This window comes from Sinocyclocheilus anshuiensis, unplaced genomic scaffold, assembly GCF_001515605.1.
Source record: "Sinocyclocheilus anshuiensis isolate Anshui unplaced genomic scaffold, SAMN03320099.WGS_v1.1 scaffold1854, whole genome shotgun sequence".
Classification (NCBI taxonomy): Eukaryota; Metazoa; Chordata; class Actinopteri; order Cypriniformes; family Cyprinidae; genus Sinocyclocheilus; species Sinocyclocheilus anshuiensis.
In genome coordinates, this window is record NW_015546040.1 from 86,365 (window position 1) to 106,786 (window position 20,422).

General features: G+C 38.8%; 1 protein-coding gene and 1 pseudogene across 1 annotated transcript; both read right to left on the reverse strand.

Moving 5' to 3' along the window:
- Positions 1-6,219: 6,219 nt before the first annotated feature.
- On the reverse strand, positions 6,220-16,819 carry LOC107698904 (sodium/potassium-transporting ATPase subunit alpha-1-like). The gene is made up of 22 exons (XM_016500040.1): positions 16,611-16,819; positions 12,162-12,281; positions 11,997-12,056; positions 11,685-11,888; positions 11,488-11,601; positions 11,264-11,398; positions 11,052-11,169; positions 10,709-10,977; positions 10,321-10,629; positions 9,776-9,910; positions 9,498-9,696; positions 9,244-9,419; positions 9,018-9,154; positions 8,784-8,934; positions 8,318-8,486; positions 8,081-8,235; positions 7,856-7,979; positions 7,599-7,744; positions 7,382-7,512; positions 7,196-7,297; positions 6,934-7,025; positions 6,220-6,456 (listed from the first exon to the last, which is right to left on the reverse strand). Exons 1-22 carry the CDS (start codon positions 16,620-16,622, stop codon positions 6,428-6,430), a joined length of 3,087 nt encoding a protein of 1,028 aa, XP_016355526.1. The 5' UTR covers positions 16,623-16,819; the 3' UTR covers positions 6,220-6,427.
- A 1,512-nt stretch (positions 16,820-18,331) lies between these two features.
- Positions 18,332-20,422, reverse strand: part of LOC107698907 (sodium/potassium-transporting ATPase subunit alpha-1-like) — a 12,612-nt pseudogene continuing 10,521 nt past the window's right edge.

The following is a 20,422-nucleotide window of genomic DNA, read 5'->3' on the forward strand; positions in this document are numbered from 1 at the left end:
ATATAGTGCTTGCATAAAGCAAGTAGTGCATACACTTGTAGCTGTTATGTATCTTTGTAATTCATTGTAAGCCCCCTTTTGAGGCACGAACCCCCCCCCCCCGTTATAAAAAAAAAACAAGTGGCCTCCCCCAAAGTCCACGGTATACTTCGAACACTGGATAAAATAATTGGAAGCAAATTACCGGAAGTTACAAATTGAAGTGCCTGCTCTTGCAAAACAACACCAGTGTTTATGGTAACACACTAAACTGTAAATGACCGTAAAAACCCAAATAATGCAGGTTTTTGACAAACCAAAAAGTTGTATAAGATTATGAATCTCACATTTCAGCCTAATAAATGATTGTGTATGTTCTATACAGCTGGACGGAAGACGGGCTGAATGAAAATGCAAATTCACTCTCCTCCAGTAGGTGGCGCTTATGGAAAAGCAAAAAACAAACAAACAGCGGTTACCTCGTAAACAAAACGTTCATTATGCAGCGGATTTGCACGGATCACATACATTTACATCAAAGGGATTCTCCACCCCAAAATGAAAATTTTGTCATTAATCACTTACCCCCATGTCGTTCCAAACCCCTAAAAGCTTCGTTCGTCTTCGCTGTTCGGATACGCTGTTTTCTTTCAAATCAAAGCGTAAATACACGTAGAAAACGTATCCTTGTATGTCTTTCATACTTTTCTGGATCTTGACAGTGTAATTTACTTGGCACTCTATGGGACAGTCACAAGCCTCCCGGTTTTCATCCAAAATATCTGAAATTGTGTTCCGAAGACGAACGAAGCTTTTAGGGGTTTGGAACGACATGGGGGTAAGTGATTAATGACAAAATTTTCATTTTGGTGTGGAGTATCCCTGTTGAATTTCGCCTGAAAGGCAACCGTATGAGAAAAGCCAATCTCAAAATGCACTGTGACAAGCTCTGTCAAGAAAAATAACGATCCAAGATGGAAAATGAGGGATTTTGGATTTAAAAGAATTGTAGGATTTTTTATTTTTATTTATTTATTTATTTTGTATATATTTGTGGAGTATTGCAATGTCTGCTAATGGCAAATTCTACTTTGTATGAAAATTGCTATTTTTGCAGCAGGTGGTGTTTTTAATCAATCATTTTAGTTAGGATGCTGCTTTTATATGTATATGAAAATAAAAATGCGTAAAAGTAGGCCTAGTTGAAATAAATAACAGTCCAATGTTCATCATGAACTTCCAGGCCCTCAGATTCCATCTCTGTGCCTCACTGCCCCCAGCAGCCGCTGGAAGTGGTCCTAAAATCACATTTCATCTTCAATTGCGGAAAGAAAACTGATTCCGAGAGAGCCTTAAGAGGGTTCTCAGAAATTGCACTTGGCCAAATTACAAAGACTGAGCCATCACACTTTTGGTTTGCCTCAGCGGGTCCTTTAGCAAGGAGAAATTAGCAAAGTATGTCTGCTTGTGAATTAATTATTCAAACGTCTTGTTAAAGAAAACTTCTGTGGATTTGCTGTTAGTGTTTTTGTCTGACAGGTGAATTTCACAAAAACATGTCCAGATAATATTGCACCCCCAAAGAAAATTTAATAAAATAAAATAAAAATAATAACAAATAAATAAATAAATAAATATTTATATATAGAATGCATAGAAGTGAATGGCTTATTTATGATACAAATAATCCAATTTATTATTTAGTTTTTCTGATTTTGAAGTAAAATATTACCGCTTTTGTGAGATTTAGCCTACCAATTTTATTGGACTGCTCTCAGTTTTTTTTTTTCTCATGTTTAAAGCTTTGTGATATAGCAGTCTTATTTTGTGCATTATTAAAACAATGCTGATGCTGGCAGAAGAAACATCATTCTTAAGTGCCTGTGTGTGTTTGTTTGGAATTAAATTGACTCCTTCACATGAAAGAAAGTGCTCATTGGAAACTCAAATGGGATGTGTGGGCTTGGTAATTAGTACTCGAGCAAGACCTCTCTAATTAAATCAAGCCTCTTTCCTCCTCAATGACAGGAAGAGGCCAACACTGCAGCTCATCTCTGCTTTGTAAGCTGAAAGTAGTTGTACCTTGAATATTCTGGACTTGCCTTATGATGTTATTAGCCTTTTTCGCTGTCTGAATCACATCATTGACATCTCCTTGTTGCCGAACAGAAGAGATGGCTTGTGGAAGTCTGATGGATATCGATTAAACGCCTCTTTCCTCACACATTTGGCTCTTTTGGGACAGATGACTGATCGTTTCAATTGAGGCTTTGCTTAGTCCAAGCTCAAAATGGCATGGTTAGTCTTGAGAAGTATGATGAAGTACTGCAGCTGAATACTTTGGAAGAAATTTCACTTTATCAAAGATAAATACTTTCATAGATCTTCTTTAAGCCCTGCTGCGACAGAAACTCATTTCCTAGAGGATTCACGTTGAGGAGCGAGTCTGATCAATAGAAAGTTCGCTTGAAAACAACACGGCCCTGTAATCATCATTGGGATCTATGGTGTGGGAATTAAATTGCTGCTTTTTTAGAGTCACTGTTGTTGTTGTTTGTTTTTTTCCAGATGCACTTGTTGGTGGAAAAATCTCAGATCCCTGTTGAAAGAAGCCAGAATATCACAGAGACTTGAGACTTGTTTCCATGTTATTTTGCCACTCTTATGAAGTTCTTTTCAGATATTCATAGCCTATATCTGGGTTTGTGCTCTTATACAGTATCTATTCAAATTAGCTGTTGTTTACTGACTCTTTAAGGGGATGTGCATGATTTAGTCGTTTTGAATGTGCCATAAACCAAACCCAATCCCAGACACTGACACGCTCCATTAGGGCTCTTAACAGAAGTTAGTGGGGAATGTACATTAGCAAATTGACTAAGCACGAGACTCCAGGGCTCTTCGTGATTGCACACACACACACGCTCACAAGTTCGCAATGAAATGGCTGATGCAATGCTTCCAAGACTCATGGTAAAAAGTCTGCTTTATTGGTTTCATCATAACAGTCTTCATTCCCATACAATCACATTTAGGTTCTGCATATACAATATTTTAATAAGCTAAAACGATCAACAAGCTCCATTTTTAATGAATTTCATTAGATTTTCGCGTCCAGAATGGTTCAGAATCAATATCATTTGCACATGCATGTCTGTCTATAATTGAGGGTGTATCAAACACTAAAGCTGGTGTCTCTGTTGCTTTGAAGAGAGTTTATTTGCGGTCTCTCCTAAATGGTTTTCACTCTCTAACAGACCAAACACATATTGGAGAACAACCTAATTTTTAGATGCATAGTCATGTGAAAGTCATGCAAAAATCATGCAGCAACAGAACATGAATGTGGTTTGTACAAACGGAATAAAAATTCTCCCACTCCGGGAAATGGGATTTATTTTTCTCTTTTGTGCCAAATCATTCGCTGCAAATCTCCGCTACCCTCGCCCTGACCTCTCGCTCGAGAACCCTAGAGAATACTTCACTATTATTCTGCCATTGATTGAATGGCAAAATGGGAATGATTCATTAACAGAAAGCACAACTTGGAATTGGAAGGTAAATACGTTAACAACATTACATTGTGTGCAACAAATTCTGGTCCTTTGAGACTGTTTATATTGACTAAAATTGACTTTGTTTTATTAAAATACCTAGAGTTGTACTTTTGTATTTTATCTTATTTTTATTTTTTTCTAAATATATTGAGGATGAAATTACAGTGTCTACTGAGAATGGAGTAAGGTTTATGTCGTGTAAAAAATGCATCTTATTAATCAAAACTGATTCAAATTTTATTTGTATTTATTTATTTGCCAGTATAGTCATGAGAATGAGGAAAGAGGTTTAAATTTAATGCTCATGAAGATAATGCACAATGAATATGATCTATCCTAAAATTAGGACTTTCTTCACGCAAAACATAATTTCTTTTGATTTTGGGCTAAAAGACCCAGATATTTTCATGCGCTTCAGCTTTTTGGAAGTTGATGAACAACTTTGACTTGAGTCAGAGTGAAAGGCACAGTTAATAGTATAAAAACTGTCCTTGTGCCTCAGCTCAGACTTTGTACGTTACACAATCAATGGAAAAGTTGAATGAAAAAGGTCAAACAGCTTGTTATAACCTTGCGTCTCAGGAAAAAGCACAGCCTGATCTGTTCTCAACGGGTGGAACGGATTCTTCAAAACACAGAGAACGCATACCACCGAGTTTAATGTCACAGCTTGCATAATTTCACAACAAAAAAAAAAACAGAACGGAATGAACTGCGAGTTAATTGCGGGTAATTAAACTATCAACCGGTATCCTATGGCCCCCCCCAAAAAAAAAAACAGAACGGAATGAACTGCGAGTTAATTGCGGGTAATTAAACTATCAACCGGTATCCTATGGCCCCCCCCAAAAAAAAAAACAGAACGGAATGAACTGCGAGTTAATTGCGGGTAATTAAACTATCAACCGGTATCCTATGGCCCCCCCCAAAAAAAAAAACAGAACGGAATGAACTGCGAGTTAATTGCGGGTAATTAAACTATCAACCGGTATCCTATGGCCCCCCCCAAAAAAAAAAACAGAACGGAATGAACTGCGAGTTAATTGCGGGTAATTAAACTATCAACCGGTATCCTATGGCCCCCCCCAAAAAAAAAAACAGAACGGAATGAACTGCGAGTTAATTGCGGGTAATTAAACTATCAACCGGTATCCTATGACCCCCCCCAAAAAAAAAAACAGATGAAAGAGAAATGCAGTTTCAACAGCCTCGTTTGAAAGCTAGAAAATAGCTGTTACTAGCAGTGCATGATCACTCAACAGAACAAGACTGAAATAGATTCAGGCTCATCCAGGCTTGAACTACACAATCCCTCTTCAGTCTCAACCCCAACCGACCGCATTCTCCCAGCATGGCCCCCAGCCAAACTTCCCTGGGAAACAGATATGCACCTCAGGGAGATCAGGCGGTTAACCCGGAGCCATCATCCAAAGGTAAAGCTCACAGAGTCAAAAGCAGAGAGGGAACAAGGGAAGGTAATGCAAGATTTGGAAGACTCCGGATACTTGCTCCAAATTATTTAAGGTAAAGTGTTTAAGATTAGCCTACTTGTGCTCAACATATTAAAGACGACATAGACCGATAATCGGTTTGACTGATATTTACTTATCTACTTAAATAGTTAATGGCAGGTCAATAAACATAATTCCGTGCATCTCCAAAGAATAACACTTAATGACATCTTTACCACACTATGCATTCATCAGAAAACAGCACAGTCATGTATTACACTTACATAAATGACTCCACTATACAGGATACGTCTTGACTATTAATCCTGCATTAAATTCACGCATGACTATTTAGATTGCTAAAATGTGATTATGACAAGATCTAATTATGATATTTACAATGCATATTGTTTTTATTGTAGTGCATTATTAGATCCATTTAGATGTCGCATCACATGCAAACACTGCTTCGACATATCGGTTATCTGACGTTTTGCTTTTAGTCATTGCTATCAGTCATTAATAAAAAGAAGTAAAAATACTGAATTGGTGGATCTCTAAAGACATGATCCCTTTCCCAGCCCTCCCTGATGATTCTGACTCACAATACTTTGACTGAAACCATGTTGGATGTGTTTTTATGCCAGATCTCACTAGCGTAGGTGGAGAGAAGTGGATCTGCGGTGTCCTCCAGGCATGACACCTGGATTACACTTTCCAAACCCACTTAAAACGCACCCACTCTCATTGAGAAGGATATTGCACTGTAAAATTATGCATTTTTGTTATTTTTCAGTAGCTGAGGCTGTTGAAATGGACAGGAGGTTGGCAAGAATTTTTCTTTCCCGCCATTTTTAACACTCGTGCAGATTTACAGTTTCCCTTAAAGTAACAAAAAAATAATTATAATAATTTACCATGGTAACCACACCATAATTTTTCGCCAGACATCAGTTACTACGGTTCATGTGATTATTGGTTATTCTGAAATGTCTTACATTGCTTTAACGACATTCCATAAATTTTTTGCTTTTACAGAAGTGACAATAAAAGCAGCAACAAAGGCATTTTGGTGCATACTATGGCTACCATGGTACATTTTTATAAGGTTTACAAAGGTAAAGCACCAGACAAACAGGGGCATTCTGGGGCATGCACTCAAGCTACGAGCACTTTCCAAATTAAAACAAACAAACTTGTGAATAAATGAAAAGCAAGGAATGACACAAATGTGGGACCTGACTGCAAGTTTATTTTTATATTACACTTTTAAAAACATGTATAAAATTGGTCCGGCTTCAGAAACAAGGCACGCAATGTCTTGGTTCACGATCTCAGTGTTTGTATCAAGCATTCCCTATATAAAAACATCCAAATTAGGTTAAAATTCCGAGCAGCGAGACAACCATGCAAATAAACTTGTGATGCAGACTGGATGCTTTAATAGTAGGTCTCCCTCTCCACCCAACCTATGACAAAAATATAAAATTCAAATTAGCTCAGCAGAAGGTTTGCATGCATTGTACATGATCTGTATGCTCTGTTCTTAAAAAGCCATCAACTTCAAAAAATTACAGTGAAAAAAAAAAACTAGTGAGCTGTTTATCTAGGCAGCATTTAAATTCAAACACTGGCTTCTATCACATGTTATTCATTGAGAAGCAATCCCAGAATGCATTGCAATGTGGACAAAAAAATCTATCCAAGATGGCAGATACACTTAAAAGAAATCTTAAAATTACTACATACTTTTCAAAATGTAAAAATACAAACTAGATAATGGTTCATTCGAAATATAATTGACTATTTTAGTCAATATGTATATCATGTTGTTACCCATGTAGTCAAGTCAGCTCACTAGGTTTGGAACACAATATTTACCAAATTATGCGAATAAAAATTATATCCGCTGTTATGAGGGATGGTGCAATTAAACATTCTCTTACCTCCTGGGCTGCGTCGAATGATAAGTTTTCGGATTTCATCATAAATAAAGATGAGGAGTGAGTAGGGGAAGGCGCAGAACCACCAGTTTGGTCTGGAAAAGAAATTGTACCAAAATTAAAATCACACCTGTTATATGCATTACATTAGCAATCAATTTGCCCAATAAACTCTCCTAACAAAATACATTTCCCCTAAAAATTCATTAAACAATAAGCATCAATCACATTCAGATTTTTCTTTCCATAAACAGTGAAGCCTTACTTCAGTGGGTACATTCTGAGGGCAACATCCATGCCTGGGCAGTAGGACAGGAAAGCTGCAAGAGCTGTTTCTTCAAACAGTCCAAAGATGAGAATCTTATTCCTGTAAAGAACAGCAAACATGCAAGACTTCACATCCCTGTTTTGAGCCATTTGGATCTGGATGATTTATTGGCTGTTTACTTACTTCATTCCTTGCTGGAAGACGGAGTTTCTTCTGGTCTTACAGATGATCAAATCAGCCCACTGTACAATTACAATACTGGTGAAGAAGGCTGTGTGGCATGTGAACTCCACAATCTTCCTCTGCTCGTACGTCTGAGATGGTCAAGAACACAACTTTCAGATAAGGTGGTGGAAAAATTTAACAATTATATGCCCACTGGATTTTCGAAAACACTCACCCATTGTTGGCCATAACTGTCTTCCAGGTCATTGACGTATCTGTCATCCCAAAACACTCGAATGCCCAGCAACGTCGATGGCAGGAAGCCATTTTCAGCCAAGATGACAAAATATGCGAAGAACCCAGCCAGAGCTTGAATCATACCTGTGGAGAAAGAAAAAGCAAGGAGATTCAATCATCCAACTCTGTGCAACTGGTGGTAAAGAAAATAGCCATGCAGAATTATGACAGTTTATGCTGTTAAGCAACTCTTACCTATCTGACCATAGGCTATGCTAATCAGCCTCTCGTTCACAAGTTTGTCCGTCTTAGGGTTTCTGGGTTGACGCTTCATGATGTCACTCTCAGCGGCTTCATAGGCCAATGAGATTGCAGGAACCTTGAAGACAAGAGCACAATAACGTTTATTAAAGACCATGATCCACTGAAAAAAAAAATAAAAAATCAGGTGATTAATTACTGGTCAAGTGCATTGCTTACCATGTCAGTACCCAGGTCAATGCAAAGAATGGTGACGGTACCCAAAGGAAGAGGGATGTTGGCAATGATAAAGAGGAGGAAGGGGGTGATCTCAGGGATGTTGCTGGTCAGTGTGTAGGCAATAGACTTCTTCAAGTTGTCAAAGATCAGACGGCCTAAAGTGGAAGACATGTTTGAGGACCAAGTCTCAAAGTAACCTTCAGAATTTTTCAGTCAAGTAAGTTCTCAAAAAAATACCTTCTTCTACTCCAGTGACAATTGAGGCAAAGTTGTCGTCCAGAAGAATCATGTCAGCAGCCTGTTTGGATACGTCAGATCCAGCGATACCCATAGCCACACCAATGTCAGCCTTCTTCAGAGCAGGAGAATCATTGACACCATCACCGGTTACAGCTACAATGGCACCCTGTGGACAAACACAAATGAATGTAACATCGTGTTGTGACACATCTAAGTTCTTGTCCTAACCAGCTACGAACGCAACAAGCTATTTTGTCAACCACTTGGTTTCTACTGCTGTTATGTCATGCTGGGTAGCCGTGTCTGCACTCAAAGCCCAATGATCCAAAATCTTCCTTCTCGTAGCTTTATATGTTGCTCTAAACTTCTCTCAGTTCACCAGCCAAGTAAAGTACTTAACTCTTATCTTATCAAAATGACCTGGTGAAGTTTTGATTGATCGGAGATCGTAAAGACGACTAACCTGTCTTTGGCAGCCTTCAACGATAATCAGCTTCTGTTGAGGAGACGTTCTGGCAAACACAATTTCTGTGTGGTATTTCAAGATGTCATCTAATTGCTCTGGGGTCAGATCCTTCAGGTCACCACCATGGATCACACAAGCCTTGGCATCCCTTTAAAATTAAATGAAATGAAAAACTAGATGCAATAGATATCCAGCCGGAAACATCCAAATTGAGGAGGAGGAATCTGTTACCTTGGATTGACCTCGTTAATAGGAATATTCAAGCGGGCAGCAATGTCTTCAATGGTCTCGTTGCCCTCAGAGATGATACCCACTCCCTTAGCAATGGCCTTGGCTGTGATTGGATGATCACCAGTAACCATGATAACCTAGAAGAGAGATTTTGAATTAGCAATTATGACGCCTCTGGTTGTTTCTTCAAAACCACAAGCAGTTATTAGGAATGACTATGGCGTACCTTGATTCCAGCGCTCCTACATTTGCCCACGGCATCTGGTACAGCAGCACGAGGAGGATCGATCATGGACATAAGGCCAACGAAGCACAAGTTCTCAGTGGGAAAGTTCACCTCATCTGTATCAAACTGGAAGTCCTCAGGGAACTGCTCATCAGGAAGGTTGAAGTGGCAGAATCCTGTGGAAAAACATGTTGATGGAAAGTGCAGAATGGAAACGCATGGTTTCAAAATACAATTTAAAACCACAAGATTACCCAGTACTCTTTCTCCAAGGCCCCCAAGTTCCAAGTAGGCATTCTGGAAGGCATCCTTCAATTCATCATCAAGCGGCTGCTCTTTTCCTTGGATCAAAATAGAGCTGCACCTGTCCAGGATCCTTTCAGGAGCACCTTTCATTACTAGCAGGTGAGTGGACTCAGTTGTATTGCTATTGGGGTTCTTATGGATTGAGAGCTAAAATGGTCCATAAACAGAAGATATTAGACATCTGAAATTCATCCAAAGAGTTGGCCAAAGCAGGAGATGGTTTTACCTGGTATTTGTTGGTGGAGTTGAATGGGATCTCGCTAATCTTGTTGTATTTTTCTCTCATCGCTTTCACCGATCCACAGCAGAGCTCAATACACTTCAGCAGGGCAGATTCGGAGGCGTCACCAGCCACGTCTCTCTGTGAAAGGAAACAGGAAAGCATGAAAACAAGGAATGGTCTGGAAAAAAAACGAGGACCAACAAACACGGTTGCATTTTAAAACAGACGGCTTAGATGTTCCAGGAAATGCAAGGTAATTTGAGGTATCGGTCCAACAAATTAGTCCCATTACAAAACAAGTCAGAGTGGGCAGAAACTGGAAGGTGTTTACAGGGAAACACTGTGTACCAGTCAGAGGCTCTAGTGAGCTCAAGGGACTCAAAGAATCCCCAGAGGCAAACAGCCGAACTAAGCACAAGCAGACAAACATTGTGAGCATGTAGTAAACAACTCTCAGATGGCATCAGCAACATGCAAAAACTACTTTGTCAGACTTTGCAAGAGCTGGTAAATCTTTTGACAGACTTTCACAATGCACCAATACAGACCTTAAGAATTGGGAGGTTTTCTTGATCTGCAAGGAAGACGGCACGGTTGCAGAGACCGGCGACACGTGCGAGGGCGGCCCAAGTAGCAGAGCTCCTGTCAAAGGAGGTTCCACTCTGGTTCTCTGTGGTGTCTGCTTCGTGAATCTGGTTGTCAAACCACATGTGAGCGACGGTCATTCGGTTCTGGGTCAAAGTACCAGTCTTGTCAGAGCAGATGGTGGAGGTTGAGCCAAGAGTTTCCACGGCTTCGAGATTCTTCACCAGGCAGTTCTTCTTTGCCATACGTTTGGCAGTCAGAGTCAAACACACCTTGAAAATACAAGAATGAGGTTTATCTCTCTTTGAGATTACAATTATTCCAAATTGTAGCAATTATTTTGACACTTACTGTTACGGTAGCCAGGAGACCTTCTGGCACATTAGCGACAATGATACCAATGAGGAAGATGACAGCTTCCAACCAAGAGTAGCCAAGGATCAGGGAGAGGATGAAGAAGGAGACACCCAGGAAGACGGCTACACCAGTGATGATGTGGATAAAGTGCTCAATCTCAATTGAGATGGGAGTGCGACCAACTTCAAGACCAGAAGCGAGAGTGGCAATACGACCCATGACAGTGCGGTCACCAGTGTTGATGACGACACCCCTGGCAGTTCCTGTAAGCAAAATAAAAGTCAATGAAAATGTCTACTTTTAATTGTACGAAAATTTGACTTCCAAAAAGACTTACCTTCAACACAGTTGGTAGAGAAAAACGCAATGTTCCTGGTCTCCAGTGGGTTTTCATTGGAGAAGTCAGGAGTACGAGTCTGGGGCTCAGATTCTCCGGTGAGGGAGGAGTTGTCCACCTGGAGAGGACAAGATCATTAATAAATCCTTGTAGACTTGAAACGTGCCATTGGAGAAGACATTTCACCATGACTTATGGCAATGGTATTTCACCTTGCATCCATGAGCAGAAATGATACGCAGATCAGCAGGAATTCTATCGCCACCTTTGACTTCCACAAGATCTCCAACCACAACTTCTTCAGCATTGATATTATTCTTCTCACCATCACGGATAACCAAGGCTTGCTATGTGACAACGTGGAAATTCACTTAACATCACTCAGGAAAAGAGAAAGATCCTGATAATATATATATTAAAGAATTATCATCAGTACCTGAGGGACAAGGTTCTTGAAAGAGTCCATGATCTTGGAGCTCTTGGCCTCTTGATAGTACGAGAAACATCCAGTGATCATCACAACAGCAGAGAGTACGATACCCAGATACAACTGCACAGGACAATGAAGGAGAGGTTAGGGATACCGCTAAAACAACAATGTGATCTTAAACACAAACAGGGTTTTCTCCTTACGTTATCATTGGCAGGTTCCTCCTCGGAGACCGCCTGGATGCCGTAGGCAAGAAAACAAAGGATGGCTCCAATCCACAGGAGAGTTGAGAATCCTCCAAAGAGCTGCTTGCAGAACTTGACCCATTCTGGGGTGGTTGGAGGTGGAGTCAAAGCGTTGGGTCCATCACGCGCCAAGATCTCCTTAGCACGAGTTGCTGACAATCCCTGTAGAAAGTGATGGGTTAGATAATGAAGATCCAAACTGAGAGCTTTATGCCATTATACTTCTGTCAATAGTCTTCCATTTCAAATTCGATACAGAAGCAGACTTACCCTAGTTAAATCAGTGCTGTATTTCCTGGTGAGGTCATCCAGGGACAGTTTGTGATCATCCTACAATAGCGCAAAAATGAACATTGTACATCTCATCAAAGATCACTACAATCATTGTGTGATTTGTTTTGCCAATAGGTGTTTTAAAGAACTAAACTGACTCACCAAGTCCACCTCTTTTTTGAGTTCATCCATGTCTTTATCCTTCTCTTTCTTGCCCTTGGGCTTTGACTTCTTGCCCCCCTGCTCTGAGGTGGCTGCCAGCTCATATTGTTCTCGTCCTTCCTGTGGTGGAGCAAGCATAGAACAACCATTAAATCTCTTGTGCATGGTCTAACAATAGCATTTTTTTTAAGGAACGCAAACTGCCTACATTTATTGATGGGTGTAGGTTTTAAAAGACTTGTAATGTAAATGCACAAAAAAGTGCTATTACCCAACTTATGAGTGTAAAAGAAGTGCATAAAAGTGTAAAATATTAGCAAGAGGTAACAGAGTGCAGATTGCGTGATCCCAATGGATAACGTGTAGTAATTAACATTTAACTTGAAAAGCAATTAACCAAGTAACCTCTACTTACTGTTAATAAGCAACAGTTCTTATCACAACTGAATTCTGTGAATACAATATTTTAAGGAACGCAAACTGCCTACATTTATTGATGGGTGTAGGTCTTGTAATGTAAATGCACAAAAAAAGTGCTATTACCCAACTTATGAGTGTAAAAGAAGTGCATAAAAGTGTAAAATATTAGCAAGAGGTAACAGAGTGCAGATTGCGTGATCCCAATGGATAACGTGTAGTAATTAACATTTAACTTGAAAAGCAATTAACCAAGTAACCTCTACTTACTGTTAATAAGCAACAGTTCTTATCACAACTGAATTCTGTGAATACAATAGGTGACTCATTGCCTCACAAGCACGGGAGCTGTTACATGAATCACTTAAGTATAGAGCATTTGATTGCTAGTTTGCATTTAAAATCTGATCGTCATTTTAAGTCAGTGAAGCAAACAACAGGCTCTTTGTTTGAAAAATGTGTCAATTTATCAATTCTGCAATTATATTTTTTTTGGTTTAATTTACTGAAAAGAGAAAAGCACCATAGCACAACATACAAGAGCACAAAAAAAGTTAAAGAAGCCTACATTAGTTTCAGAAAATATCTAACAACTCTGTTCTTGTGACATCATCAACAGTCAATTAACATAAAATGACAGATTATATCATTTTGGTCTGACATTTGTTGCTACTGAAAACAACTATTTAAAAAAAAGTTAAGATTTTTCCATCAGCTTTCATGATTTCAGATCATCTTACAAAGACACAAGATATTTATCTCTGCATCAAATTTATATTTTTTTGCAGGTCAATCCATGTCCTGGTATAAATCTACAAGCAACAGATGACGAAAGTGGCCAGAAACAAAGAACTCGAACACCTGTAGTGCCCGACTGAATATGACAGCTTACTTCAGAGCTCTTTCACATCTACGTATGCTGGTTTACTTAAACGCTTAGTCATCACATCTAATATGCATATGAGCACTTTTCACATCTTGCACATGTGTGTGGAAAATGTCACAAGGTTGAGCCAGAGGGTGAAAAATAAATCAACCATGGCAGAACCTGCTCATAAATATTCATATTTGTGAGAGAATAATCTATCTGGACTTTATCAAATTAATAAAAATACTATTCTTCCAAGTTTTTTTATCTTGCACGTGAGCCAAAGTCGGTTTGCTCAAGCATATCAGTGCTCTCATACTGGGACTTTGCCCTGTTGCCATTGGAAACAGAGCCACACCTCTAGACCCGTGAATGGGTTAAGTCACGTGTCAGGCCCAACTCTCTTTGTTTCATAAGTGGCGAATGAACAGGGGAGGGTGAAAAGAAAACATGGTGTACAAACTCCTCCACACCAGTCACAGGGCAACTGCTAAAGCTACAGCTTTTCATAAGCTCCCTGTGGTTTAAGAGCATGGACAAATGAACAAAAACGTACAGTGGGGTCGAAATGTGAAATTACTTCAGCATAAAAATTGGGGTGAAAAGGTGGATTATAAAAAAAAAAACGGTGTTCTTAGAATGTCTTATACATTCATGAACAAAACCCGACAATCATGTTCTCCAGCATGATTTGAGATGTTCCAAAGAGCATCTTGAGTTCCAATGTTGAGTTCCACCTGTTCAGAGTCACATGATCAATGACACTTATTTACGTACATTTAACTAGTCACCTAGATATTAATATTTTCAAAATCCTGAAAGTGATAGAGGTTCAATGTGGTCTGAGACTTTTGGACCCTATTGCATTTCTAAAATGTCAAAATAAACATCCATGCATTTTGGAAAGCAATTTATTTCTCACTTGTTGGTGGAAAAGCAACAATCGCCTGGAGGTAAATGCATGTTACTATCTCATAGTTCACTGCACCAAAAAAGGTAAGGGGCCCCGAGACAGCCATCGGGGTCAGTGAGGAGGGGTGGTCAGTCTCTGTCAGATGAGACTCTCAATGACAAAAGGTTTCACTAACACATAGTGACTGATGAATGGAAAGAATGTTAAACCCTTCAGAGATGGAGTGACAGTCTTAGCTTATATACACCCTCAGGGGAGCGAGAACACAGCTGTGGTCAACACCTGATGCCGGTCCTAAAGCACAAAACATACCTAACATTTTTGTATGAAATAATAGTTTGCCCTTAAGTTTTTGCAAACATTACTGTAAATATTTTCCGATTTCTACTCCCTTTCCAAGTCTATGGTGGCTACAGCGCTGGGTAATAATACCATGGTAAACTGCATAATTTATATGCCATGTATATGAATATTGTAACATGGCATTGGATTGTAGTACTATATATGCCATTATGGTAACTCCAATGTAGAAACTCCGTATTAAACTAGCAAATATATCATTTAATTCTTATTTCAATATGACCCCAAAAAAATTCTACACTGCAAAATACATGAAATGCTGTTATTTCATATCAGTCTCTTGCACACAACAGCAAGCCTATGTCTGCAGAGGCGAGACATCTGCCCCATTGCGGTGGGATTTGATGGGGCTGGGGGCGTAGCTCAATGCACCAAACCCAGATGAAACATGCGGATGGCTGTTTGCTCCCAATCACATGGAAAACCCTGGGACTGAATGCATAATTTACATTTACACTGGTGCTCAGAGCCTCACATTAGGGAGTGGTATTCAGCTCTTACGCAATGCCACTGCATGCTGGAATCGTAGAGTTAATGAACCCTACAGGAAGCAAATCATAAAATTATGACTGAATGTTAAAGGAGAAACGAAAGAAGGCGGAATTTTATTGAAAAGCTAAGCATATCATGCAGCTAATGAGATATTTTACAGTTCCAGAATGTAAATTAATTACGATTAATGCATAACTCTGCACTGCGAGACACACAGACGTGTTTTCACAGCAGGTAAAGACCGTCTCCGTCAGTGCCCTCGTTTATTTTAAGTCAAGCCTTTACTCAACTAACTCAGCCTGCTACACTTAAAGATAACGATGACAAACAGACGCGATGATAACTAGTCCTCAAACCCGAGACAACTGTATCATGTCAGACTACACCCTAAAATTAAACATGGTTTACTGTACAGAGAAAAACATAACATGAACCACATCACACTGCGTGAAAACGCCATGATATGTCAAAGCTTTAACTATACGATTTTACATGAAATGGTTAACCACGGGTATTGTTTGTTTAGAGGTTTTAAACAGTTAAACTACACAGACACATCTCGTAGTTTTAAATGAAATAGCCTAGTTTAACGATGTGCGCCTCGGGGTAAAAAGAGTTATTTTGTGAATTCTGATGCCAAGTTAAAGCGTTTAGAGTTTAAATATAATACCTAAATACCTCGTTCAATGTTTTAATTTTGGATAGTTAGCCTCTGTAGTGTAATGGATGTATGTCGAGATGGGTTGAACAGCTTATCTAGCGCATCTGGAGGTTTTACAGCAAATGTTTCAAGTAAGCGCGTCGTTCATTCCGAGTTTTACGCGGTAAAATAGTGACACAATGTATCTCGAGGTTTCGTCACACTCAGAAACACGTTGTCGAGTCAACTAGAAATGTTCTGTCGTAATAGTTAAAGAGCTTGGAGATTTTGCTAACAGCTGTTACACATCAGAGGAACACAGAACTCTTCTCTTGTTACAAACATGATTACTTCAGTTGTACAATGTAAAAGTCACGAGACTGACTGTACTTGCTTCGACAAACAGGCCATGCAACATCGCGGCCATAGAGGAGGAAGTTGTCTGCTACATTCCTGAAATCTTTGTAGTGAACCAAGAACGTCTTAAAATGGAGTTTGAGTCTCTTTTAAAGCCTCAGACTTAAAACCCGAGAATACAAACTTGTTTTATGGGTTAGATGCGCATTTCATTCATTTAAACTAACTAATTTGAATATTAAAACTGCGGAAGTCTCATACACCGGGAAGCCATTTGGAAACAACTATTTACCAAACCAGTATTTTCAGCAACTCTAAAACCACCTGTTTAAACACAGAAACAATACTGCAAATTCCTAGACAGCCTTTAAGAATGAAACGACAAACACGTTCAACACTTACTCCTCGTCCCATTTTGCTTCTTTTGATTAAAAAAGACCACCTGGGTTTCCAAAAAAAATCCAAGCTTTCTTTTAAAACAACAAATTAAAAGTCCCCAATCCCGTTTCCTCTTTTTTGGGGCTTTTTCCCTTGGTCACCGTTGAACGCGTCGTTCCAGTCGGACACGCATCCAAGCCTCGTTACAGTGTGAACACTCAAAGCTTATATATACATCGTGGGGTTTTCACTGTGACGTCTGCCTGGATTGTCATGGTAACGCGGAGGAAAGGGGCGTGGTCTGCAGGGAAGACAAGAACGGGTTGGGGGGGATTGTGACATACTTTCACCTCTGAACTTTGATCGTGTTAAATAATGTATCACTTTTCTATATCAGTGCCGATTCCCTTTTTTTCTTTGAGCTTATCTTTGTGAATTGCTGGTTAAGAAACTCTTTAAAGTTAATACCCTGTTAGAAAATCCGGTTTAAACTCGTATATCCGTGTTTTAGAATGTGGTTTCTAGCTGGTTCCGAAAACCAGACCAGCAGTAAACCAGCTGGAGGTGGTCCAGTTCGTAGCTGGTTTATGAGCGTTATAACCAGCTTAGACCATCTAGAAACTATTTAAAATATGATTTTCAAATGGTCTCCTTAAGAGCACAGTTACGAAATAAATATGGTTGCATGGAGTAACCTGGTTAAATTGTTTAGAAATTATTAAATTATTAACATGGTCTTGTGATTCATACATCTAGTATGTGCTTAGAAAGCAAACGTAAGCATATTCAAGGTGTTAATCAATCTAAAAATCATGACTTGCTTGGTTTTCCAATGTTTTATAACCTAAATATTTCTCAGTACTAATTAATGAAGTGCAGTTTTGTTAGAATAATAGCCTTGTGTTAACTGAAAATAATGCAAATGCTGTTGCTTTTAGGCTTGTTTTTCACAAATATCATGGGATTCACTATTATGCGAGGATTTCTATCATTAGGATAATTTGAGCTCAATTTTTTAGCTCTATTCTGTTGAGATCGTATTCCATGGTCATTATTTTCTTCTTTTTATGTTTTCCAGATTATCCTCATTAGAGGGATTATGCTCATTAAACACATGTATTGTGTGTGTTGTTGGTGATGGAAATTGAGCAGTGCTGTTGAACTGGCGCCTGCTGGAGACTGCATCTTCAAAGTAGGAGAGCTAAAAATATCTTGAATTTTATTTACAAGCTGTGGGCTCTAGCCTATAAATGTGTTGTCATGGAAACTATCATGTCACCCCCTAATTTTAGACAAGAAGAATGCCCTCTTGTGGTAGTAGTGAAATCTGATTTTACAATGCCTATAAATATCACGTGCTGTGCCTTTATCATGGCCAGGCCACATCATATTGAGATACATCAAGGACAATAATAAGTACAATGATGTAATCATCACAAGCGCTTTATATCATGGTGGAAGATCCAATCGAATTATATTGTTCTTACATTAATCTAATTACAGTAACCTCTACAGTTGGCATTTTTACAGTTAAGTATTCAATAAAGCAATTAAATCAATTTCCTTTTGGCCATATAGCCTGTCTAATGTGATTCTAAAGGTTTTGCATTTGATATCTTTGTGGGGACCAATATTTTAACGGTAGTGCATAATGAAGACACAAACACAAATTCCTTCTAATTTGACATATTTATTGATTGATAATGACCAGATTTTGAATCATTCAAAAAAAAAAAATATCAAAATGCACGTCTTCTCGCATATGTTTGCAACAGAAAGTCTTCGTGTTTCAGTAGTATGTTTCTTTTTCCACCCAGCCTGAAACAAAACAGCATAGATATTAGAGCTAGTTCATTCACATGTGAAATAACAAAATACTGTTATGAAAGTTATCGCTATCGTAGACCCCATTCAAAACCCAGGTTTCCTCTTGGGAAACAGATACTTTAGCTTTAAAATGAAAACAAACATAGATGATATCAATGTCAAAGACTGCCAACATCTGTTAGTTATATCTGTTATTACCTCCTGGGCTCCGCCTAAGGATGTATCTTCTAATTTCATCATAGACGAAGATGAGCAGCGAGTATGGGAAGGCACAGAACCACCAACATGGTCTAAAACATAATACCAATGTTCAATAGACATTTCAAGGTCAGCTAGAATAAAAATGAAATATTCCCATTTCTTGTGTGTAAAAGACTAGTTATGTCCACCTACTTGAGAGGATACATTCTCAAAGCAATGTCCATGCCTGGGCAGTAGGACAAGAAAGCTGCCAGAGCAGTTTCCTCAAACAGACCAAAGATGAGGATTTTGTTCCTTTGAAAGAAAAGTGGTGACAATGCTTTTAAAAACAGCGCCGTAGAACACACATTGCACAATTTAATGGCTGGACACTTTGTTTACATACCTCATTCCCTGCTGTACGATGGAATTCCTCCTGGTCTTGCAGATGATCAGATCGGCCCACTGCACAATCACAATACTGGCGAAGAATGCTGTGTGGCATGAGAACTCCACAATCTTTCTGTGCTCATATGTCTGGAAGAGTAAACAGAAGAGCAATATTTACATGACCGATACTTCACATTTGTTGTATTATAAAAGTTTTTTGGTTTATACAGTTGTGACACCTACCCATTGCTGGCCATAGCTATCTTCCAAGTCATTGAGATACTTATCGTCCCAGTTGACTCGAATTCCTATTAAATCGGAGGGCAGGAATCCGTTCTCGGCAAGAATTACAAAGTAGGTAAAGAACCCTGCAACTGCTTGCATCATACCTAAAAATAAGTATGATGACATTAAAATTTAAGTTTAGAGGGTCTGTCAATAGGTTAAAATAATTGTGTATCACCTATAATTAAGTGTTTGTTTTATTTGTATGTATTTATGTAATATACAGCATTTATATTTTACATTTCAGTATTCCATTTTAATTAATAGAGTTTCTTTATAATTAAAAACCGTAGGTGGCACTGTTTTTACTTCTCAGGCGAACTAAGGGCAAGGCTGCAATAGCAATTATGAAATTTTGTTGATTATATTAATGCACTGACTAAAGATATTCCTGGTCGGCATGCTTGCTGGCAGATTTGTATATGCAGACGATTTAGTATTTCAAAGTATAGCAGTTAACAAGAATGGATCTCAAATGAAATAAAACACAATATATGTAACACAGATGCTTTTGCAGCTAGCCTGCTGCTGCAGTATGTTGAACTTTAATAATAATTAAATTAAATACTATGCTAAGAGTAAAATATCACAGTAGAGTAGGCCTGCTTGTTCAAAACCAGGTCAAAGAATGAACATAGCGCTAACAGTAAAGAACGTCTGTTTAGAGTAACCATGCTCTTACCAATTTGACCGTAGGCCATACTGATGAGCCTCTCATTCACCAGTTTATCTGTTTTAGCGTTTCTGGGTTGTCTCTTCATGATGTCACTTTCAGCAGTTTCGTAGGCCAATGAGATAGCAGGAACCTGTGGAAACATTAAACAACAAATCAAAACCATTTCTTAAAATTTTTGACCATTTGGGGGAGCTCTCACAAAATTAAGGCTCAGCACATGGATCAGAGGTCACCCACTAAAGATAAAAGCATTGCTACATTAACTGTTTGCTGTTTTCAAAATTAAAGGGGTCATATGACGTTGCTAAAAAGAACATTATTTTGTGTATTTGGTGTAATGCAATGTGTTTATGCGGTTTAAGTTTCAAAAAACACATTATTTTCCACATACTGTACATTATTGTTTCTCCTCTATGCCCCGCCTTTCTGAAACAGTCGATTTTTACAAAGCTCATCGGTCTGAAAAGCGAGGTGTGCT